The sequence below is a fragment of the Lissotriton vulgaris genome, chromosome 5 (genome assembly GCF_964263255.1).
Source record: "Lissotriton vulgaris chromosome 5, aLisVul1.2, whole genome shotgun sequence".
Lineage (NCBI taxonomy): Eukaryota > Metazoa > Chordata > Amphibia > Caudata > Salamandridae > Lissotriton > Lissotriton vulgaris.
Genome location: NC_141693.1, coordinates 217,156,432 through 217,182,033, shown reverse-complemented (window position 1 = coordinate 217,182,033; position 25,602 = coordinate 217,156,432). Strand labels below are relative to the sequence as shown.

At 42.4% G+C, this 25,602-nt stretch overlaps 1 protein-coding gene across 3 annotated transcripts in view; it reads left to right on the top strand.

Annotated features, from left to right (window-relative positions):
- DPH7 (diphthamide biosynthesis 7) overlaps positions 1-25,602 on the top strand; it is a 155,570-nt gene that overhangs the window by 52,451 nt on the left and 77,517 nt on the right. For 2 of the 3 annotated variants that reach the window (XM_086921193.1, XM_086921195.1), the window contains exon 2: positions 19,731-19,895. In XM_086921193.1, coding sequence (XP_086777319.1) covers positions 19,755-19,895 — 141 coding nt within the window. In that variant the 5' untranslated portion in view covers positions 19,731-19,754. Of the gene's footprint in view, positions 1-19,730; positions 19,896-25,602 lie in introns of those variants that run through there. The other variant, XM_086921196.1, reaches the window with a different exon arrangement.

Genomic DNA, 25,602 nt, shown 5'->3' with positions numbered 1-25,602 from the left:
CGGGTCAGTAAGATTACAACAGAATGTAGAACATATACAGTGACAGGATGTCCCATGACAATATTCTCACTCTGTTCCAGACTAGCGCAAGTAGCAGCTACTGCCCTCAGGCATCCGGGTAATCCAGCAGCCACTGGATCTAAAGTGGCCGAAAAATAGGCCACAGGACGCCTGATCAGCCCATGCTCCTGTGTCAGGACTGAGAGCGCACATTGTCTCTTGTGTCACAGAACAGTTCGAAGTTCTTGGAATAATCAGGCATTCCTAATGCAGGAGCTGAGCACAGACAATTTCGCAATTTTACCCAAGCGGACATGCTTTCTTCGTCCCAACTGACTGGGTCTTCCACTCCTTTCTTGGTCATTTTTATCAGGGGTTTAGCTAGAGCTGCGAATCCTACAATCCATTGTCTGCAGTATCCTACAACTCCTAGGAACATTCTTACTTCTTTCTGGGTTCTGGGTAGGTCCATAGTTTGAATTATCTTGATCCTTTCTGTAGTGACTTTTCGGATCCCTTTCTCTATCTGGTGCCCCAGATATTTTACTGAGTTCCTACAGAACTGTAATTTGTCTGGTGATACCTTATGTCCTCCCTTTCCTAGGTGATTCAGCAAGGCAATGGTATCAGTGACAGTCAGTTTGACTTTTAGACGCCACCAAAAGGTCGTCTATGTACTGTACCAGAACAGACTTTCTTGGCAGTACTAAAGATTCAAGGCATCTTTTTAGGATCTGGTTGAAAATCGATGGACTTTCGGTGTACCCTTGGGGGACACGATTCCAGACATCGACATGGCTGTCAAATTCAAAACTAAAAAGGAACTTGCTTTCAGGATGCAATGGGATGGAGAAGAATGCATGGCACAGGTCAATGACAGTGAACCATTCCGCATTCCAAGGAATCCGATACAGTATCACTGCGGGGTTGGGCACAATGGGACAGCAAGGTACAACAATTTGGTTTACCTTGCGCAGATCCTGCACTACCCGGTACTTTCCGCTAGGCTTTTTAATTCCAATTATGGGCGAATTACAGGGACTGCTCATTACTTCCTGTATGATGTTTGCTTCGAGTAATCTGTTTACTTCAATTGCAACTCCAGCCTTTACTTCTGCACTCATTTTGTATTGTCTGGTTCTTGGATAAACAGCATTTGTTTTTATTGCTATTTTAACTGGGTCTACATTTGCCATCAAGCCCACATCTCTTCCAGTGAAATCCCATACTTCAGGTACCACTTTTAACTGCAGTTCTTCAGGAAGGTCTTCAATGGACAGGGGTCTAATCTCGGTGTCCGGTCTTACCAACATCAGTTTGTACAATCCATCTTCATCTGGGGTCTGAATCTCGACACCATTTGGTGTGCAAAAGATGGTACAGTTCATTTTGCACAACAAATCTCGTCCTAACAGGTTCACGGGACTGGAGTCACAGACCACAAATCTGTGCATTTCCTTGAAATTTTTATATGGAAATCTCCATGGGTTCAGTTACCGGAGTACTGATTATCTGATTGGAGACACCCACTACTTGGATTGCTTCTCCCGAGAGGGGTAGGTTAGGAACATCCACTGTTCTCACAGTAGAACGGGTAGCACCAGTGTCCAACAAAAAGGTGACGTCTTTTCCCTCAACCTTTCCTTCAATGTATGGTCCAGTCTGGTCTACCGGTAAGGAGGCGCCAAGTACGCACTCCTTGTCCTCCCCCCTCAGGCCCCATCAATCTTGATCATCACAGAGGAAAGAATCATTTAACAAAAACTGCGGAATTGTTGCATTTCTCTCATTCTCTCCTTACCATACCTCGGCCCTTTCATTCTGCTGACCCTGATTCTTATAATTCGGTCTAGGAGCGCGAGGCACTGGAGGTAGCTTTACCTGTTGCTGGTTCTTTCTTGTCCCCTCTTTCTGCAGCTGTGGATTTAAACCATTTACGGGGGCATTACTAGCCTGCAAATGTGGACACTCGTCTCTCCAATGCCCTATCTGACTGCACCCGTGGCAGGGGAACTTTTTCATAGCCTCCTCCCGACTCATTTTTACCCGGGGTTTCCCTCCTCCCCCAGCATTGGAATTTTGGGCATTATTATTATTGTTCAATTTACTTAACTGTTTTTCTTGCTGTTCAGCCAATTTCACTTGTGCCCACATGACCTTCTCCTTGAGGGCTTTCTTCTTGTTTTCTATTTCATCCTCGCAGTACTTGGCATACTTGAGGACATCATCTATGGGCTTTCCCTGCCAACTGATTTTATTATCTCGAATCCACTGAGATATTTCAGGTCTTAATCCTAACACGAATCTATAACTGAAATGGGTCATGTCCTTCATGTCCACATTATCAATTCCACTGTAGGTTTTGAACACCTGCAGTAACCTTTCATAAAAGGAGTGGACGGTTTCATCGTGCTCTTGGGTAGTTCTATCTATCCGGGTCCAATCAGTTTCTTTTGCGGGCACCTATTTCTTCAGGTATTGTATGACTTGATCATACTTCCTCATTACTTCAGGTGAGGGAGCTCCAGTTTTGGCGTCTGTCTCATATTCATCATTGGGCCAATCAATTTCAATTTTGCACTCAGTCCATAAATCTACAGGCACCACAATGTCGAAAAACCCATCCAGGTCTTTCAGAAGGCATTTCTGAACTTTTATGAAGCGTTCGACCTGTCTGTACCAATCAACTGGTTTTCCCGTAATTTTGGAAAGTCATTAGTAAATGACACAATGTCTTGTCGGGACCAAGGGACATGGACATATTTTCCCCCAGGTACTTCTCTCATGGGACACAATTTCTCTGTGGGACCTATTTCTTTCAGCACGTATTCTGACGCCATGGGTTTAGCCCTACTATCTTCCTTTTTCTTCGCCCACCGGGTTTTCCATTTTTCTACATCCCCCCCATTTCTGTAGGAGCTTCAGCAATTCCTTTATCTGGGTTTGTTTTCCTAACACATTCATGTTCTCTAAGTCTTTGTCGGAAAAATCTGCTCGGTAGGGTTTCTGAAGGACTTTGGAACGACTAACATCAATTCCCATGTCTGCGGCAGTGTCCATCAATCTCTCATGGAGCAATCTAGTGTTCCGGGTAAGGTTTTTGCTGATGAACAGTAACTCGTCTTCACTAAAGGAGTTTAACCGGTCCAATCCTACATTACCAGCCATTAGTTCCTCTATTTCTATCCTTAGTCTATAGATCTCTAAGGGTTTCGGTTGGGGTGTGTCCTTTTCTAACTCTTTGGTCCATCTATCCAATTCTTCTGGAGAAACTACAGTGGCACTCCTGACCCCTGAAGTGGTTTCAATCAGGACCTCCTTTGTCCTAGCCTGAGTTCTTGCCCTTGGTACACTGGTTCCAGGTTCCCTGATAGGCAGATCCATTAGGGAGATTACAGATTCACATTCACTTTCTTGATCATCGACTATGAGCGGCTCTTTTCTCGGGGGAGGAATGGTAGGGGTTTGTACAATTGGAGTTATAATAGGAGTTCTGGGACTAGCCAGTCTATCCCCATAAAGAGGTATAGCTGGACCGATAGTTACTGGGATAGTCAGTGAATCCGGACTGGGATTTATCTGGGCTATGGTCTGAATTAACTCAATCCGCTGTCGATTCAGGGCTTCCTTTTCTCGCTCACGCAAAACCCTTTCTGAAGAATTGTCATGCATTACTTGTGGTACCAATGTGGGATAGATATTTGGGGCAGTCGGAAGGACCAAACTTGGTCGGTCTTCCCCTAAAGGGCGATAATTTGGAATCTCGGTACTAGGTCTGCAAAACCCATCTCCATCACTGGCTTTGCTTTCAGTGCCAGGCATGTCTGTCTCACTGGCCCTTCGATACCTGGGATATTTAGAGAACGGGTTCTGTGGACTCATAGGCTCTGACTCTGCAACATAGGGAGGGGGGTTTTTCATCAACAAATCCTCTAGGTGTTCATCTTCTGAGTCCCCCACGGTCATTAGGTGGCGGGTTTTCTCAGTACATTTCCCTTTCTCTTGTTCGAGTACCCCCATCATTGGAAACAACCCCTCAACCATCATATTCTGTCTCCACTGTTTCATTTTCTGCTCTTTGGTTTCTTTTTGGACCCTTGGATACCATTTGCTTACTCCCTTGTCCATGCGGGGTCTATCTCTTTCCAGAGCCTCAATTTCCCATTCTTCCAGCGCTTCGTACTGGGTTAATCTAGGTCTGGGATGCAATTCATTCATTCGGGTTCTTAAGTTAAACAGGACTCTGCCATTAAAAGTACCATCAATAGGAAATGCTAGGACTCCGTCATCTGCAGTGTACTTTACCCAGTTTTCTAACCATACACAGGTATGATACCCTTTTTCAAACATCATGAAGGAGGCAGGAGTATTTGGCGGGGGAATGATCACACCCTCCCTCGTTCTAATGGGCTTGTCTGTCTTAAAAAAATTCTTTATTTTATCGGCAAAAGACATTTTTCTTTTTACTCCGTACATTATGCGCGGTCTACCTCGTAGAATTTGTTCCTTATAGAAGCCTAAGTTCTGTGGATTAGGTAGGAACTCAGGATACCACATACACCTTTCCAAACCCCTCTCAAGCTCCTGTTGATTAATTTTGTTTACCTTCGTGCTTCCAATGCTAATGCGACTTCCATCTTGCAGTAACCAATCAACACTGTGACTACAAAAATCCTTGTCCAATGGGTGCGCGGCCTTTCGTGAGACGAGGTCTCACGCTCCGGCACTCACCCCTCCCTTACAATTTCAGCTCCACTACACGCCCGCTGTCTCGACCAATACCAGCGCGGCACGGAGTGACGTCAGGGCAGTCTTCCGACTGACTCCCTCCTTCACAAGGTAACGGAAACTTTGAATTTTCCCTAAAGTGCGAGTGCAAATTTTAGTTCACAATATACAACGTTCGCCGCTGTGTCTGAGTGTTCTAAATAGAAAGAAAACTTTTCTCTCGCTACAAGTAAACCACTTTTGTCTACTTTTCATTCACTCCGGATAGACTTCTCTGTCTAACCTCCCACACGAGCAATATAGAACCTGCTACTCCTCTGACCCATCCACTTCTTTCCGGGATATATACTAAGTCAGGCTTTCACCAGCGGACTACTTTGCTTACCAGTCAAGTTTCGGAGACCCCATTACTCCTTCCGCATGTGACCCTTACTAGGTGATATCACAATGGAAGTTTTAAAAGAACTCGTAGCTATCATTTATTCAGATACAAAAAGATCCTAATTAGTGCTTCCGGTCCTTCCTAACCATGCACTAATAACTCACGACAAGCGACCTCATCAGCTAACCGGATTCTGCTCACCGTTAGCTATAGACTTCCCCGGGGATTCAGACTACACTGAACGCTCACAGACAATTTTGTTAATATTACATATAATATTTATAGCAGCAATACAAAATCATTTACATATATATATATATAAATCCTTTAAACATTTGCGCAATATCTGAAGCAATGTAATCAATAAAATCTTAGCAGCAGATTTTATTTTCACGGTTTATTTATTTAACTATCTTGTCTACCTATCTTAACTAGTCCTAACCATAACTCTGCTACCAGAAAATTACTGATAGAGCGCGCAGTTCACCCGGGTTACCTTTTTCCCAATTTCCACGCACTGGGCCCTGGCGTGGATACGATTGACAGTGTTTTGCGTGAACCGGGTGAATTTCCACACGCTACTATGAGTAATTCGGGGGGTGACTCTCACACCACTTACTATTCATGTACCTGACTTACCACAGGCACATTACTCCTGATGGACCAGGAGCTAGCAGTGGACAGGCAACAAGATTCCTAAAGGAGTAGAACTTTTATACACTTAGTACATTTATCCACACTTTATACTGTATAATGACCACAGACACCTGATGGGTTTTCAAAGTTTATATAAAGAAATTTTAGAATGAATATGCCAGGATAATGAGGCAGATACAAATCAGTACATCAATAATCAGAATTAAAGCCACAATGTAACTATGGATTAGGGCAAGTACCATTAGAGTAATTGGGAACACTACAGGATATGAGCATTAGGGAACAAGCTATTCAGCACGAGCTTAAATTAAGGCAAGGGACGTGAGAAGGACCTAACATGTGCTCTAGTATTCTTAAACTAGACTTTTATGCTATTCTTACTAAGTTCACTGCAAACATACTAAAGGGAAGGAAAAATGGAACACACTAAAATAATATGACAATTTAATAATATCCTACAGGTAGGGAGAGAAGTGGAACATCACTAATAAACAACTGCATATAAATCGCTTTAAAGGTGATAGGGCACAATCACAGGCAAGAGTGCTTTATTAAGAAGAGGAAAGGTAAGAGTATAGTCAGACGGACACCCACATAAAATATTTACCTAGGACGGGAATGAAGACTAACCCTGGCCACGGGTCAGTTGGGACCAGATCGGGGACAAGGACCCTCAAGGATTCAGGAATACTAAAAGGTGAGCAGGTACAGCTCACGGACAGTCAGGACAGGATACCCCTCAGGATTTGGGTCAGGACTGGGCTCACCAAAGGGCACGACCAACACCTGCAGCCTCGGATGCAACGCCTGCGTTACCCCCTCTTCTGCACGGAATCCGCCAGTAACCCCGATTGGGTTTTTCGAATCTCCCAGCAAAGTGCTTCGCCAGCACTTAAGACTATTTCCACCCTTTGGAGTTTGTGGAAAGTGTGGACAGAGTGCTCCGCCGCGCTCTGTATCAATCACCTATAGAATTCGTAGGGTCAGTGACAGGTCTGCTACTCGGACAAGTCGGACAATTTTCTAGGCTAAACTAGACTAGTTATACTCTTTTGGGACCCCTAGACCACCCACAAATGTTGCAAGTGACAAGTTCCAAACTTATGATTGGTCAGGTAAGGTGGTTATGTCATGGTTACCACCTATAATTCTTCGTTCCCACAATGAATATTTAATTTTTCATACCCGCCCCTTGCATTCACGTTCCCAGGCATAGGAATATGGAAAACAATGAGAGTGTACAGCATATAGAAACATTGTAGCACAAGTTGGGTAGATAGCAGCATCTTCTCCCATGACCTAGGTAGGTTCCCAGGCGCATCTTGCTTCAGGAGCCAGCTGGCTGAGTTCTGCTTCTGCGCAGTTGGGTTTTTCCCTCATCACGTGTGCGGGGAGTTTACATGCTTCAAAATGGATTCAATCTCCCGACCCAGGCCCATGGATGTGTAATACATGAAAAGTAAGCGAAAACAAATTAGAAACACAGACAAAATGAATACACTGTATACCAGGTAATGCTTCACTGCACCCCTTATTTTATAATATCTATAGCATTAAGGTTAGTGCGAAAAAGACAGATATGAAAAAAAGCAGCAGGAGCAGGCAGAGAGCATGGTTAAATACAAGCGGCCATTTTCAGCGATAATGCGCATGAGCAACAATATCCCTCCAAAATGCGAGTGTGTCACATCACGTGGGTATGACCGACGCATGCGCAGACTGGATTTCTGCGAAGCGGCCATTCCGTAGTGCAAGCTTTGTTATTACGGAAAAGACACATAGGCAAGCCTCCTAGGGACACCCGCGTGTTGGGGAAAAAGGCGAAATAAATGACGGACAGGTTGAATTAATATTATTACAAGTTAGGCGAGGTTCTTGAGTAAGAGCAAGTCGCTTTACGTGCGAATCCTTGCTCCATCATCACCACTGTTCCTCTGGGCCAGTCACTCTGTGGGCGCGGGCTTCAGAAGACGGAAGTCCCGCCCCACGACAGGTTTCGGTTTCGCAGTGCACGCTCACGTCTTGTTCTTTTTTTCGGCGCGATGCTTTAAGTGACGTGAATGTAAACTTGGTGGTGCAGCTCGCAAGGAAAACAAGTAGACTTGATGCGCTATGAGTCACTTATTTACACTTCAGTAAATAAGCCCTATATGAAGAACAGCAAGTGTAAAACAGCATACGTATATCGATGCTGATAGTTTGTACTGTACACTGGACTTTATTTTTTTTTTTTTACTTTGGAATCTTCTACATAGTGTGTTCATTCTGGTGATTGCGCAAGCGCCTGGAATCAGTGGGGAACAACCAGAGGCGTGTTGGCGGTGTTAGGACGTTGGACGTTAAACCTGCAGCGCCGGTTCATGTTTGTGTGTGATGGCTCAGGCCCAGGTATCACTGTCAGTAGATGAGTAACAGCCTAGTGGAAAAAAGGTGACACTTTCCTGTACAGTAGGGGCGGATGGCCGGACCTGGAGTGTCTAGGGAGTAGAGACGCTTCCTGAAGAAAAAAAATACACCTTCAAATCTTTTTTGGTAGACAGCTTTTGGTATTTTATATTAGCATGCTTGTAGAAACATTTGGTATGGGCTTGGGTTCTGTAGGAAAGAAAGAACTGGTAAATAACCACCTGATCGGTAGAATGCATATTTAATCATTAAGTGCACTTTTATTGATATTTGCGCATTCGGAGATCGATTTTTCAAATGAGCTGGTATTGTGGCGTTTTACTGACAACAATCTTTTGTGAACAATAAGTTGGACCCATTCAAATGCTTCAGTTTCACGAGCCGCTGAAGAAAGATGGGACTAACTTGAAGTTCCCATTATTCTGAATCTTGGTTAGGACTTATTGAAGGTAGTTTAGTGAAATTTAGAAGCTTACTAGCATGTCGATAAATCAGACAGATGGCTGGCTGTTTCCTTGGAAATGCCAGTCTAGCTGGAGAAGAGTCAGCCACGTGTTTGGCATGTAACATGTTTCTGAGGATTACATGCCTTGTAGCTGCACACCTTGGCCCTTATTCCTATTATCCCATAGGCCACTGTGCTTTTGATGATCCAGTGCCAACTCACATATTTTGCCTGTGGCTTGGGTCTGCTATGAGAACCTCGCTCGAATATGCAGATTTGAGGTGTACAGACAGATCTGTGGTTAGTTTTCCAGAGACTGGAGTCATTTGGTTAATTGTTAAGGGATTCGCCAAATGTTTCACTTCAAAAATATTTGTGATCAGCAATTGATAATGCTAATGAGTCGTTTTATTTGAGTTGCACATTCCAAAAAGTGAATGCTTCTATAGTGTTGTTGAAGGCTTGTAAACCAGGTTCTTTCCACAAACCAGGCAGTAGTGTACTGATTTGCCTAGGATTTGGCATGGGCATGCACCTTAACCGTGACCCGATTAAGAGCAGAACAAATTGCAGACATTGCTGCCTGTAAGATCCTGGTTGTTGATAAAGATGCAGCTGACACAGGATTGAATTGAGAAGAAGCTCAGGTTTTATTGGAGATAAAGGAGACACATCCAAATCTCATCCAAGCTCAAAGTAAAACAGCCCACAGCTTGTAAAGATACATTCTAGTAGCTATGGTAACCAAATGGAATACATGACATCATACAGTGTGAATCAGAGAGGATGCTAATCAAAATAAAGCTTTCTGTTGGAGGATTTCAAAATCTCTTTCTCTCGCCAATTAAGTTCATTACTTGAATCACCATTTTTTGGACAACTAGCAATTTCATCACTCAAATCTCTTACCCATGTTGGTTCTAACAAAGTGCAAGGGGACCTACCCCTAAAAAGAACAAAGGGCGATTTGCCAGTTGAAGAGTGAGGAGTGAATCTATAATTTTCAACCCTTTTAAGAACTTGTTCTTTCCAATTGAGGCCCACCCCTTTAGCCCAGGAGATGGTTTCTTTGAGTACTTTGTTAAATCTCTCCACGACACCATTTGTTTCTGGGTGGTAAAGAGCACATTTTTTATGGACTATACCACATCTGAGTAAGAAAGACTCCATTTCCCTGGAAACTAATTGAACCCCATTATCAGTGAGTAACGAATGTGGGAATCCTTCCCTGGCAAAGAGAGATTCTAAGAATCTTATAACACTGCTAGTCTCAATGTTTGAAGTGAGGTGTATTTCAGGCCATCTGGAAAATAAATCCATTAATACAAAAATGAAAGTTTGCTGCCCATCAGTGTAAATGGGACCAAGGATATCAAATGAGACCTCTTTCCACGGCCCACACGGGAGATCTCTAATAATCATGGGTTGTACTCTTACAACTTTGGATTTATCACTCAAGTTACAAACCACACAATCCCTGATAATACGTTCAATGTGCAAGTCCATGCCTGGCCACCAGTAGGATGAGCGAACTCTTTCCTTAGTTTTTGTCATGCCAGAGTGTGACTCATGAGCCAGATCAATGATGTTTTTGCGTAATTCAGAGGGAGGAACCAATCTAGTCCCACGAACCAACAAATCATTACAAACAGCCAATTCGTCTTTCACCCCCCAGAATTTTGCACACTCAGCACATCCCTGTCTCTTGGAATGCCAACCCTTCTCTAAGAGAGACATCACCTCAGAGAGAACGGGATCAGATGATAATTTAGAACGCCACTCAGATTCATCAATGACTTCAACAGATACTGGGCAAACTTGATATTTATCTTCCTCACAGTCATCATCTAAAGGTACGTCCTTTGAAATGTCAACCAACCTTGACAAGGTATCAGCCACACAATTCTGAACACCTGGTATGTATTTTATAGTAAAATCAAATTCTTGAAGTGCAATAACCCATCTGGTTATTCTACTGGACACTAAATCAATGCCTTTTTTTGAGAAAATCTCGCACAGAGGCTTGTGATCAGTCTTGATTATGAACTTACTTCCCCACAAACATTTCTTGAATTTTTTGACAGACCAATATACAGCCAGAGCCTCTCGTTCAATAACGGAATAACGAGTTTCAGGGTCCTTAAGACCACGTGAGGCAAACATAATGGTATCTAAGACTCCGTCATTCTCTTGTTGAAGAACAGAACCAAGTCCTTTGAGACTGGCATCGGTAGTAAGAATAGAAATCTTTTGAGGGTCAAAGCTTCGAAGGTTAGGAGCTTTCTCAAGACCCTTCTTTAACATCTGAAATTCAGACTCACAAGTGTCATCCCAAATGAATTCAGACCCCTTTTTTAACAAACTTCTCAGGCCTACACACTGACTGGCAAAATCTTTAACAAACTTATTGTAATATTCTACCATACCAAAGAACTTCATCAATTCTTCTCTGGAGGAAGGGGGGGGGCATCTTAACAATTGTATCCACTAAGTTGGCCTTAGGGGCAATACCATCTTTTGAAATTGTGTGACCTAAATAATGAATTGATGAGACACCAAAATGACACTTCTCAATCTTGATGGTGAGGTTGGCTCTTTCAAGTCTACTGAGTACATCAAACAGGACAGATTCATGCTCAACATCATTCCTGCCAAATACAAGAATGTCATCCTGGTAAACACATACTTTATCACAACCTTTGAGAACTTTCTCCATAATGCGCTGGAATACAGACGCCGCTGAAACAAGGCCAAAGGGCATTCTGACAAATCTAAAAGTCCCAAAGGGAGTGATAAAAGATGTAAGATTCCTTGAAGACTCTTCTAACTCAATCTGATAGTAAGCAGAGGCTAAATCTAAGGTGCTAAATACTTTTGCATTGTTCACTTTAGTCAAAAGATCAGAGATGTTAGGAAGAGGGTATCTGTCACTGATAACACACTTATTCAATTGCCTCAAATCAATGCATAGACGCAAAGAACCATTGGGTTTGCGTGCGGCCACCACGGGCGCAATCCAATCAGTCCCTGTAACTTCCTCAATGATCCCACCCAACTTTAATTTATCCAATTCACTAATCATCTCATCTCTGAGGGAAATGGGAACAGGTCTAGGCTTGCAAGCATAGGGTTGAGACCCAGGCCTTAATGGAATTTCAAGCTTGAAGTTTTTGAGGCACCCTAATTCATCTCTAAACACTTTAGGAAATTGCATCTTGATGCGTGACAATAACTCAACATTAGAATCAACTTGGACTGAGTTGACAAGCTCTTTAAGTATTATTGGATTGGGACCACTGGGATCCAACATTATGTGAAGATCACCCTGGTGGAACCAACTGATTATACTATCACCCTTCTGAGAAACATAGATTTTGCCAACAGTATAACGACTTTTATACTCAATACGTCCTGTAAAGCATCCCATAAGAGGAATAAGTTTACCTCCATAAGCTAACGGACGAATGTCAGCTCTAGCTAATTGAGTCTTTTTGGATAACTTACCCAAATAAAAACTTCTAGAAATAATAGTTATTTTGGCACCAGAGTCAAAAAGAACATCCGTTGACTCACCCTCAATTTCAATGGTGTCAATAGGACAGTTTCTTTGATCAGCTGTGGATGTGACTTGAACAATAACTTGTCCACAGACAAAATCTTCTTCTAGACATTCATCTTCAACAAATTTTACAGAAGTGGAAGGGGTTTTACTTTTGCATAACATTGAAAAATGACCCTTCTTTTTGCATTTTGAACAAACAGCATTAAAAGCAGGACATTTCGTGTCATTCGCATAATGACCAATTTTGTCGCACCTGAAACATTTGGGTACAAAAGGTTTCTTTTTAGAATTTGAAGGGATGGTAGACCCAGAAGGTTTTTGTGAGTCAGGTACAGTTTTCTTAATAACGTGAACAGAGGGTTGTTTGTCTTTATTCAAGGTGTCAACACACTTTAGAGAATGTTCAACTCTTTTGGCTAGTTGTAGAACCTCATCTAAAGATGGTTCATCTTTTAACCAAAGTTCATCTCGAACCTTTTCAATATTACAACCAACCATGAACTGATCTCTAATTCTTTCCTCAATTGAAGTGTCAAATTTACAAGAGGAAGCTAATTTTCTTAACTGTGTGACATACCCCTCAATAGTTTCCCCTTCATTTTGTAACCTTTTAGCAAATTGATATCTTTCCAAGATTGTACTAACCTTGGGTAAGTAGTGATTATCTAACTTCTTCATGCAAATTTCAAATTCGTTCAGATTTCTTTCCTCCTCAGCAGTAAGTTCAGCTAAATGGTCAAATACATCTTGGCCCTCTGACCCAAGACAATGAAGTAGGAGAGAAGTCTTGCGTTCAGCGCTCAGACTAACCCCACAAACTTTAGCATAACGTTCGAATACCTTTTTCCATTTTTGCCACTTAATAGGAGGGTCCCCAGGAGATGACAGAAAAAATGGGGCTGCAGTGACATTTTGCATGGTTATTAATTAGAAGAGGAATTAACCCAACTAAAGTGTTGGATGAGTAAAAGAGCCTAGAAAAACATTCACTTTTGTCTTACATGTAGATTAATAATGAAATAACAGGAAACAATCATATAGTTAACAATAAGTGACCAACTTGTGAGGTGTTGTCCAGGAAGATGTTCTACAACGTGCTTCTGAGAAGGAGGTATTCCGAAGAATGAGGAGTTGACAAAATAAAAAAAAAAATATAAGAATTAGTAAAGAAATAATAACTTCAAACATCCACCAGGTGCTGCTGTTGCACAATAAATTCAAGATTAACTGCACACAAGCAGTGAAATGTGAAATACCAAGGGTAATTCTGACCCAAATAACTTTAAGCAACAGGGCTCACACGACGATGTCTGAGGAAAAGTAGAAAGGCAGACTGAAGCTAAGATGGCTGTGCGGCGCTTCTACGTCACACGCAACGGGCTCACAGAAGGATCAAAAGACATTGAAAGAATGTTAAACAGCTTGAGGATTGTACTTCCGTCAGGGATTCCAAATGGTGACAAGCGGAACTTCAAGTGATGACAAGCAGGAAAGCACGTGAACTGAGAGAATGGTGAGTGATTGTTAACTCGCGCAAATGCTCACGAGCTATGTTTATTTTTAAAAACTGTAGCTGCAGACACTGTGCTTCCAGGCTTTCGTGTTGTTTACTTAAGATTTCTGACAGAAAACGTTACACAGAGCCACGAACTTGATCTGCAAGAGATGCTTATCTTGACAATAAAGAAGCACATCAGTTTCACGTCTTTTCAAAATGAAATTAGATGCAGACAGCCACTTTGCTTCGATAAAATCAGTGAGCTGCAGCCGATGAAAATATACTTGTTTCTACACTTGGCTAATGAACCCCTTTGAAACTTCCGCTTCAATTGAATGAAAATACAGTTCATTTGGCGTCAACACGAGTCAAAAATGAAGCACCTTTGCCACAATGTTTGATAGGAGTTAAAAAGGCCAAGTTAGTTTAGAAGCTTAACGAAAGTCACATTAAGAGGACAGTTCCAACACAGTAGGAAGAGTTTCAAACAGCTGCTGCGAAGGTCAGAGTGTCTTCTTCGTGAATTAAAGTCAAAATAAAAGATTGAGTAACTTATAAAAGCAGCGGTAGGTGCAATCAAAGTAGTGTAAAAAGTACAGTTTAAAGAATCACCCGCTGATGTGTTGTTATATGTCAAAAAGACACAAAGTTCAATTAAAAGGTTGATAAATTTATATTGAAAACAGCCGCTGGTGCAATCAAAGCACAATTAATATTAACAGCCGCTGGTGCAATCATAGGCACATAATAAAGAGGAAATGGTACCTTGAAATTGAAGAAAAGTATTTTGTTGAGATAGTTGAGTCTCCCTTTTCTTCAGCTGCCGACTACGCCAATGTAAGATCCTGGTTGTTGATAAAGATGCAGCTGACACAGGATTGAATTGAGAAGAAGCTCAGGTTTTATTGGAGATAAAGGAGACACATCCAAATCTCATCCAAGCTCAAAGTAAAACAGCCCACAGCTTGTAAAGATACATTCTAGTAGCTATGGTAACCAAATGGAATACATGACATCATACAGTGTGAATCAGAGAGGATGCTACACTGCCGTTGTAACATTTCACCATTTAAAGTGAGTAAACAATTTAAATATTATTTGTGCAAATCAGTCCACTATGATGCAGAGTGCCATCAGATTCACAGGTACTGAGTAAGGTAATCCTCCCTGTCTCCCTACCTCAGCATCCCCTCCATGGGCCGCATGCACTTTAAATACCAAGACTCAGTGGTGGTGTGCATTGCACTGGTGGTTGTTCTGCACTGCCGTATGTCAGCTATACTCAGGGCCCCTGGAATTATATTTTTGTGGAGGCGCAGAATTTTCATGTATTTAGGAATTTGCTGCATTAGCCACATAATCTATCATCTACTGTATAATTGCAGATTTAAAAAAATATATATATTTCTAGCTTAAACAATCCAAAAGTCACTAAAAACGCAGCAACACATGTTTGCTGCACAGTGAAAGGCCCTTTGCATAGGTCCACTGGTTTTATTTATTTATTTATAAAGTTTTATATCTGTTGCTTATTACTATACTTGGGAGATAAACCAACACTAATGATGCACAACTATGCCTAGACACTGTTAAGTGTAAAAATTAGAAAATAATTAATACTATCACAGAATATACCACATGCTGCATAATTTGCCTTTTATTACCACTTAATTTTGTCAACCCTGCTGCATAAATAAGCCTCCTGCTGCGGCATAATTCCAGTGGCACTGGCTATACTTCAGTTAGCCTCAGTCAGTGAGTCACAATTAGGACATGCTGGCAGTGAACTACTTTAAGCAGAATGATACCAATATATAACCAAAATAGACAGCTTGTATGTTTTGACACATCTAATTTCTATCTTTTGCAGTTTCCCACAAGAATGGTATTCTATTTCTCTACAACATATCAATATTGCTGATTGAAAAGCAACTCTATCAATATTAAATAATACTTTATAGTGTGGTACCTTCTGTTGCTTGCCTGTAACTTTACATATGTTTCTATTTTAATTGTCACTCGACATGCTTGCAGTGATAAACAAGCATTTGCAATGCAATAAGTCTTGCATTTACGCGAGTTTGTGCTATTGCCATTGTAAATGATAATGCATTTTATTTGTGTTGATTTTAAAAACATAAATAAAAGGCATTGTTATTTACAATGCGAATAGCTTAAACTCTCGCAAATGCGAGACCTATTGCATTGCAAATGCTTGTTTCTTATTTAGTGTATTTGTGTATGTGAGACTAGTAAATAGGAGATAAATTAACTATTCCTCACCTAGAATCCATGTTTTTAATCTACTTAGCAGTAGTAATTGTTTTGTTTCTCATATCCTTCCTTCATTTTCTATTGTTTTCCTTGTCTCATCACTTATATAGATGAGTTATTCTGATCGAATGTTTCACACCATTTCCACACATTTTGGGGCCGATCAGGATCGCGGACGGACTTGCGTCCGTCCGCGACCCCAGAGCAGGAGGGAACCTCCGCATGGCATGCGGAGTTCCCTCCTGTGCAATTAGGATGTGACCGCCACCCTGGCGGTCACATCCTCTATTTTTAACATTGCGGCGGGTGCAGCTTCAAGCTGCACCCGCAGCAATGTTAAAAATGCACGCATTGCTTTTGCATGCAGAAAGAGGCAGGCACCGTGCGGTGCCTGCCGCTTTCTGCATGCAAATGCAGGGGGGTACCATAGGTACCCCCCATGTGCACCCCCCACCCCCCCTTCACCTAGGGGGCCCGCAACGGGCCCCCGCAGTGAAGTTCCGTATGCTTTTCCACGGCGGGAAACGCGCCGCGGAAAAGCATAATTCACTGCCCATCCTAATATGGTGGACGGTGTCTGAGAGACACCGTCACCATATTAGAGCTTTTCCGCCGCGGTTGTAAGCCAACCGCGGCGGAAAAGCTGCGGACGGAAACCAGGACCCACCAGCCATCCTAATGTGGCGGTGGGTCCTTGGTCAGTCCGCTGCGGTTTTTCCGCATCCTCGGGGCCGGCGGTGGCTTCCGCCGGCCCCGAGGATGCGGAAAAACCGCTATCCTGATCGGCCCCTTTGTGTGGTTCACATGGACAGCTCGTACTTGTAAATTTCGTTCTTCACCTACATACACAAGTCAATATATGTAAGCTACTTGTTGTAGATTAGTATTACTTTCCCTCCCTAGAGCCTAGCAGTGTTTCATCTAGCAACCGACAATCCAATATCGTATAGTAATTGTTTGTATTTTGGTGCTGATTGGTCATGCCTTATTCACAGTAGCATAATTTTAGTGTTCCATTCATTCTGGAAAACTGCCGCCTTAAAATGAAAGAAAGTACTGGCCTTCCCATATCCCCTAAGGCAGATGTCTGACAGCATGTACCCTATAGTTTTCAGCCGCACCCTGATGTAGTATGTTCAGTGACACAGTCTAAGCAGAACCCCACCCTAATTGTTCCTGATATTGGTGCCACCATGGCCTCTTCCCACTCCTCGTCATCTGGTTGGCATAGATATTTTTCTCACTTCCCTTTTACCTGTGTTAAATCGTCTGACGAGTTATTCAACAGTGCTTTATAGATTTTGTAGATCTGTGAATTTCTTAAGGGACTCAGTCAGGACACTATTTTTTAATTGGGATGTCTCCTGTACCTCTTTCAATTGCACCTTGTAATTCCCCAGCGCATTTTACAGTTGTACATATTCGAATTGTTGTGTGTCATGTACAGTAATCTCTACCTTCAAATTTTCAAATGATTTCGTAGCATCAATTCCTTTTGAAATCCCTAATGTAGTTCCATTTCCAAAAGCCCGTTGGTGCACTGTCCTCCTTTACATCGTGGCTGTCCCATACTGGAATTTCCCTAGTAAAGACCCTCGTCTACACCATGGTTGTGTGGCTGATCTTCATGGTAGTCTAACCAGCTCTCCTGGTTCTCGCCATGTGTGTAATGGGTCGCTACCATAGAACTTGTGTGGTAACATTCCCCCCGCCCCTCCCTTTTCCCATTGATTTAGGTCTAGTCTGGATGCTGGCTGCTGTTTGGGAATAAATACCCAGTCATTTAATGTTACCATCTTGACCCAGTAGTATTTCTGAATATTTCGTAGTCTTACACCTCCGTCATGTATACCCTGGTATCGTTTTGACAGGGATACCCACAGTGATCGCTTGTCCATAATAATGTACTCCGCAATCCATCTGTGTGGAGAAAGGATCCATAAAGTACCCAGAAAGACAAGCCCTAAACCATCCGATGCCCCCTGTACGTTTTACAGTTCAGTTTACTATGATTTATTCACCAATAAGTCCTAAAAGCACATAAAATATAACAATGCAACAATAAATATCGATATATATGTTGCAATCGAGATCTGTTTCCCCCTATGTCCTTCCCATCATTCTGTTAGCCTATGGATCCATTTCTCATTCTCTTCTGTCTAGCCTGGCCAGTAGCTTACTAAAATATAAATATATGAAATCTGTGTGTATGTGTGCGTGTATGTGTGTGTGTAATATATATATATATATATATATATATATATATATATATATATATATATATATATATATTCACAGAAAAAACCATAGGTTTTAGGCCATATATAGTTAGGGATTTGCATTTACAAAACCTTATTTTACTCGCATAAAACCATTGAAATTCGCATATATAGTTAGATGCGCTAACTATATATCGCGCACCCGCAATCCACTGCTGATGATGTCACATATTACATCATTCATGACATGGTCAGTGACATCACTGATGACATCACTGATGACATCATCCAGTGGCTGTATGTATCGAGGCCCTCCATACCTCAGCGCCTGGATACCCCCCGGGGTGATCAGCTGCACTATATAAATACTGTTTGATTGATTGTATTCAATGTGTTTCACTCTCATGCATCTCAGATTGCTCACATGTATATTTTCCCTCCTGCCTCCCTCCATCCGTAATTAAAGTTTCCTTCAAGAATGATGGTAGCTCCTAGCAGCTGAAGCAACATGGTCCCTAACTACCAGAAGCGTAACTGACTCAGTGGAAGATATGATAAAATTATCGTTATAGCATTCCCACTAGACACACCAGAATTTGCTATATGGCATCCAGGAGGGGACATCCATATTTTGTTTTCCACAAATGGGGCCAATTTTGCAAGTACCATAGCAACACCTCTAGAGTCTGACATAAAAGAGACATTTATCAGCAAACTGCATTTACGTCTCTCATCAAGGTGGCACATTTTGCCTGTCAAATACGTTCCAGAAACCAGGTCTTATCTTTGACTATACAACATTTATAATATTCTTCTTCTTTTGTTGTATCCTCAGACCATTCATATTCCTGGATAAAAGTGCTAGTGTCCTCCTGTATTGTAGTTCGTTTTCCCTTTTTAACAGCATCAACATCCTCCCTCTGTTGCCTGCACCCTTTATTTTAGTAACTTGCATTATAGCGAGTGTTACTCAAATTAAGAACCTGCACCATTGTTTCTGTAGAAAAATCCCTGGGTTTAGTTACTTCATAGTTTGTTGGCATGCTGCCAGCTTGGAAGGTCTTAAGTTGTTTGAAAACACACTAGTACTTTTTTTCCAAACTTTACCTAGGGTTTCAAAGGCAGAGGTTGAAATGTAATGCTCAAAGGCTCCTCTTCATCTACGTTTTTTTAAACTGATGATTTGCTGGATGGATAATATGTTGAAGCCAAGAAAAATCAAAACAATTTTCTTTCTTTTCTTTTGATTTGAAACACACTTGGCTGTTGGGTGATCTCCAGTCATGTTTGCAAATATTTCAGGATGTGCTTGTATAGCAACTATGGTTCTAAGCAGCTCCTAGCGACACAAGTGAAAGACGAAGTCTCTTTCAAACAGAAAATACCAATGGGCCTATAATTTGCTACCCGCTTGGTCGATGGTGATTTGTTTGTTGTTGCAAAAAGTGGCCTGCATTGTGGAAGATGATAACATGTATTGAAATTGTTTTCTTTATTCTGCTTACACGTTTTAATTTTGATTAGCTTTTTTTTTTAATCTTGTGTGTTTCTGTGTGCAGGTGGTGAGATGAGCCATATCTGACATGGCCCCCCGTTACAAGACTCAGATCCTGCAAGTTATAGACACAGAATACAGCGCTGATGCTGTGGAGTGGTGCCCAGTGGCTGCCTGGCAAAATATTCTGGCATGCGGCACTTACCAGCTAAAAAAGCCTGAAGGCAAAGTAAGCAATAAAATATCAATAGGATAGATTGGATAATTTTGAAACATTGCGTACCAACTTTTATCTCTAAATTGAGCCTTAGCTGGTCTCATGAGAAGTGCCATGAACACTGGAAAGCTCTCATTCACATCTGACAAACTAAATGGCTTTGGTCACTTTATGAATCAATGCAGTGCCCCTAGTATGAAGAAAAGCAGGTAGAGGGCTCGTGGCTGTGCTTCTTTACATGTTGTGAACCTTCTGTCACAGCCAACCTTTCACTGGTGTGTTGTCCTGCGCTGCCCTCCTTATAAAGGGTTTGTAAAGCTTTTGTATACATTCTTGTCATAGAGCAGAGCTGCATTGATTTAACCAGAATGTAAAGAGTGAAGTAACAATTAACAAATGCTGTTGTTATCCCCACTAGAGGTTATACCTCCTGCTTTCTTTTTTTTTCTCGATTGTCATTATTGAAATGCAATAAAGAAATTTAAACCATAAAATGAGCTGCCTCAACTGATGTCATATCTTGGCGAATGAGTAATATTTGAGAGTCCAACTGGATCAACAATTTTCACTTTGACTTTACAGAAATTAGAGGGATTAGTTTGGGCTACCTAGAGAATGGCAACACAGCATCTGTCTACTTTAGAATAGGGTTCAGCCTTATTGGTAATTATGCAGAGCCAGCTGGTTTTAATCCAAGTATGTGCATACATGAAAAGCCTACTTCTTTTGGAACTATAAAAAGCCAGCTCTTGGAATCTTTGAAACCTTTATAAAGTTTGCGTGATCTTTCTGTCTTTGCCATGCAAAGGCCTAAATGCACCCTAATCTGTAATCTGCCTGGCCAGTGTGCATTTGGATCAACTTTCACCCTTTTTGAGTAGACTTTTCCAAGTTTGACCAAAAATAATGATAGGCAGGGTAGATGCAAGTTCAAACGATAAATGACGTGGGTTGTTCCAAGATCATATTTTTGATGCAGGATTGTAGATCACTTCTACTAGCAGATCATACAAATTATTCAGAAGGGACTGCAGGTCATTTTGAAATTGTTGTTCTTAACCTTCAGAAGTGTAGCACTTACAGGCTATGTTGCTCAGACATAGAACGCGGGTGTAAAGTAGTTGATTTCTGAATTTCATTTTGGAAATTGGGAATTTAAAATAGTGCTTTTTTTGGTACTCTGGAGAGACCCTATTCTCCTACATGAATTCACACTTTTGCTGGATTTCTAGATCAAGAAACCTCGCTTTCGACTGTGACCTCTAATATGAAGTTTTCAGTAAACATTGAATGTAAATCTAGGACTCTGGAATCACGCCTATTTTTCCTTGAAAAGTAGTATTTTACAGACCTCCTGCTGGTGTTGGAGGTAAGCAAAGGTTGTTCTTCACACAAGACCACTAATAAGCATTTATAATTATAGACTTGAGGTTTTGTAATTTGATTAGATCACTTCTGTAGTAACCCTGCAAGTGGGAGAGGCAACAGCCTTCCTCAGTGTTATGGACACTGGTAACATGAATAGAATGCAGAAAGTAATTGAATTTTTGGTGACCATTGAGTATATGTAGAAAAAATATATAGTGTGTAGGAGAGACCATCTCCTGCAAACTCATAGGAGCTTCAGTATATATAACTGCCTTGGTATTGCAAGAGGTCCCAAGCTTGACATCCTACCATATACAGTAGTCACAATCCTTTTTGGTTCAATGTCAGATTATGGAATTCATTGCATAAACCTTATGTCATCTGGCCTATGTGCTTTGGGACACAGGAACCTCTCGTCCTTTCGGAGGCATAGAGGTTTGATAAAAGGCCTTTGCAGTGGAATCAAGCCCTGGAAGCACATTGAGCTGTAATATGGTCTTTCCAATGCAGGGAAGGTTGAGAAACCTAGATCCCTCCAGTCGCATACTCCAACCTCAGTCCCAGCATTCTGGTGGTAAGCACGGTGCCAAAATCCTCAGAAGAGTGGATCTTGGTGAATGTGTCTCAGTAATAAAACTCAATTCCCCCAAAAATATACACATTTAAGCTCCGAAGGGGAGCATTCTTCAGAAGGATAACTCGCTCCGGTACAACAAGGAGTGCATGTTTTGCTGCTAAAATAAATTTCCCAGGAAGTAGAACAATGAACGCAAAGTGAGGGAGTTTGTGGAAAGAAGTTGCCATTCTAAATGTGCATTATAAAAGTTAAGATATTTGTTTTTACTGGAAATGCCTCTGACCTTACACCCAAGGAGATCACACGGTGACTTCACCATTTCTACTTTAACATTCTTTGGAGAGCAGCACATACGTGATGCCTGCTTATTGCGGTGGGCACTCAATAAGCAGCCATCATGGAGGAAAAGAGATTATACTTGTCCTAGATTACTGAACCTATGAAATCCTCTAGGGATCTTTTTAAGGTCATTAACTCTTATTTCCCCCCATGTCACTGACCCCTCAGTATTTTCCCAGGAGCTCTGTGACAAAATATCTGACTTCTTTCAAACTAAAATCACAGACATTTACTCCTTGCTGGAAGCATCCAATTCCAACACCAGGTCGCTTGCTCGACCTATTCCTCTTCCAAGTGAGGCCTTGCCCATGAAGGAGACTCCCAGGCTTCTTACCTTCCCTTGCATGTCATTGGAGGTGACTGATCGGCTCCTAGAACGAGTCAAATCGGGCTCCCCATTGGATCCTTGCCCCCAAAAGTGTTAAAAACTGGCCGTGAGATCATTATCCCTCATCTCACTGCTGTTCTGAATGCTGCCATCTCATAGGGACTGTATCCCACCCTGTGGAAGATAGCTGTAGTGAAGCCTCTTTTGAAGAATCCTTCACTGGACCCTGGAGAACTGAAGAATTAACGGCTGATCTCCTTACTTCCTGTTCCAGCCAAGATTCTGGAAACCTATTTAAACTCTCATCTCCGCACCTACCTTTAAAGATCACCATCTACTCGATGGTTCACAGCATGGATTAAGAAGCCACCACAGTACGGAGACAGCACTGACGGCTGTTTTTAACAACATCCGTACTCCAGTGGCTGCAGAGCACACCACTCTGCTTGTTCTACTTGACCTCACCGCAGCCTTTGATACCCTGTCTCCTCACAGGCTGGTTGAACGCCTCCGAGAGATAGGTATCGGGGGCTCGGCCTTTAGGCTTCTTGCTTCCTTTCTTAGTGAGCGGGCACAGACTGTGAAGCTTGGCCAATTCTACTCAGCCCCCAAACCCTTGTTGTGCTGTGTTCCTCAGGGCTCCTCCCTGAGCTCAACACTCTTTAATATCTATGTTGCTCCACTTCCTAATGTTGTGAGATCCCATGGGCTAGAGGTCCTGTCCTGTGCGGACGACACCCAAATAATGGTGTCTATCTTGCATAGTGTAAGGGATTCCGCCCTTAACTTTAGGAGTTGTATGCAGGCAGTCTCCTCCTGGATGGTGGAAAATATTCTGAAATTGAGTGGAGAGAAGACTGAGGTCCTGGTTTTTCGTAGTAAACAGAAGATCTGGTCCAGTAATTGGTGGTCGGACGTGCTTGGCGTCTGTCCCTGTCCGGTATCCCATGGGAAGAACCTAGGGGTTATTGTGGACAATTCATTGTCCCTTAACTTGCAGGTCAGCAGGACAGTCTCCACTTGTTACGGGATCATTAGGATCCTCAGAAAAATCTCCCATTTCCTCTCCTTTGATGCACGTAAGCAGGCCGTCATTGCCTTGGTAACGTCCATAATGGAATATTGTAATGCCCTTTATTTGGGCATTAACAGAGGGCTAGTGCGACAATGGCAGATGGTGCAGAATGCTGCGGACAGGTTGATGCTGAACCTACCAAAATATCATTTAGTCAGAGCCTCTATCAAGCTGCTGCACTGGCTACCTTTGAACTGTAGGATCCTCTTCAAGAGTTTGTGCCTGACTCATGATGCCTACTATGGCTCTGGTCCAGAGGGGATTAAGGCTATCGTCCATCGCTATGTCCCTAGCAGGCTGCTCCAGTCCTCAGATAAAAATCTGCTAACAGTACAGAGGTTTAAGAAGGTCAAATGGGGAGGTAGAGCTTTCTCTACGGCTACTGCTAAACTGTGGAACTCCCTCCCAGGAGAGCTTTCAAGTCCGGTGTCCCATTCGCTTTTCCGTAAAGCCTTAAAGACCTGGCTTTTCTCACAGACTTCGTTATGAGCATGTCTCTTTGTCTGCACCCTCCGGTTCCGCATACAGCGTCGTGACGCCCTTGGGCTAAGTTTGCGCTCTACTAATCCAATATTCATTCATTCATATGGTGTTTCTGTTCCTATCAAGATCGGCGCCCCAAATTTTCCTTTAATACTGTACTTTGGGAGTAGTTCAGATAAAGTGTTTAGAGTACGACGTTTGCCTGAATGACTGGCTATTCCTGTCCCTTTGTAGAGCTGAGACTATGGCACTACTTCGAAATCTCTTGCCAGCTTGCCTTCTTACAAGTTTATACCGTTTGCTGGGAACAAGATGCAGCCACATCTGTGGAACTTGCACTCTGCCCCCAGCATCTAGCCCACCTCCACTCCATACTCCTGAACACTGAAGCTATGGGCCTCCAAATATGCTGTGAATATGCCAAAGCTTTCTTGACAATATCTTCTTTACTTTGGATGCATCTTCTCCTTAATGCTGCCACACAAAATCAGCAATATGTCCAATGTACATCTCCAGTAACCAGCTGATCAACAACATCCTCTCTAAGGATCGGGGGTTGTGGTCCGAGCAATGTTGGCCGGATCACCTCAAACCTGCCCCCTGCCCAAGGAGACTGTGAAAAACCTAGGTGTGTGATTTGACAGTGGCCCGACATTTGACGCCCAATCGAAGGTAATGGCAGTGGCGTGCTTTGGGCTTCTGCGAGGCCTGAAGCCGTTGCTGCGTTTCTTTCCTCCAAAAGTGCGTCAAACCATTGTCCAGGCTGCATTTCTATCCAGATTGGATTATGGCAATTGCCTCTACTTGAGTGCGAAACAAGGCTAGTGTTAATTGTTTACAGAGAGTACAGAATCTAGCTGCTCGCATTCTGGTGGCTCTCCCGAAATCTTGCTCAGTTTCTCATGTGCTCGCAAACTTAATTGGTTACCTGTCGAGAAGCGCATTTAATTCAAGTCGCTTTGCGTGGCGCATAGGATCCTGATGCTTCAGGCACCCTCTGGGTTGGCCAATCTGTTAGAGTTCTACATGCCGCGGCGTCCTCGGAGATCTGCAGACTAAGCGCTGATCTGTACTCCTCGTGTCTTGAAAACCAGAGCGGGTGGTCGTTCTTTTCGCAGTTTGGCTGCGCAACTCTGGAATTCGCTCCGTTTCCATCAGAGCCATCCAGAACACCTTGCTTTCCGGAAAGCCATAAAGACCTGGCTTTTCCCTGCTTAACCTTTCTTCTCTGGTTCCCGTCTTGGAGTCTGTAGTTGCGCTGGACGTCCCGTCGCTGGGGCAGCTATGTGCATTACAAATCCGAAAAATAAATTAAATAAATAAACAAAGGTAACACTAACCAACACTTTTACATGCCTTCACCTTTATATCTCCCTGTGCAAGGCGACTCTCCTCAGGGCAATGCTAGTGGCAGCAATGCACTACATATTTGACAAGGACAAAAACTCTGTACAGAGTGACCAATTCAAAGTAACATGTTCCACATTTGTAAGTGCTTGTAACCACCACAAGTCAAACTGAATCCTTTCTAGGCCATTCAGATGTAACC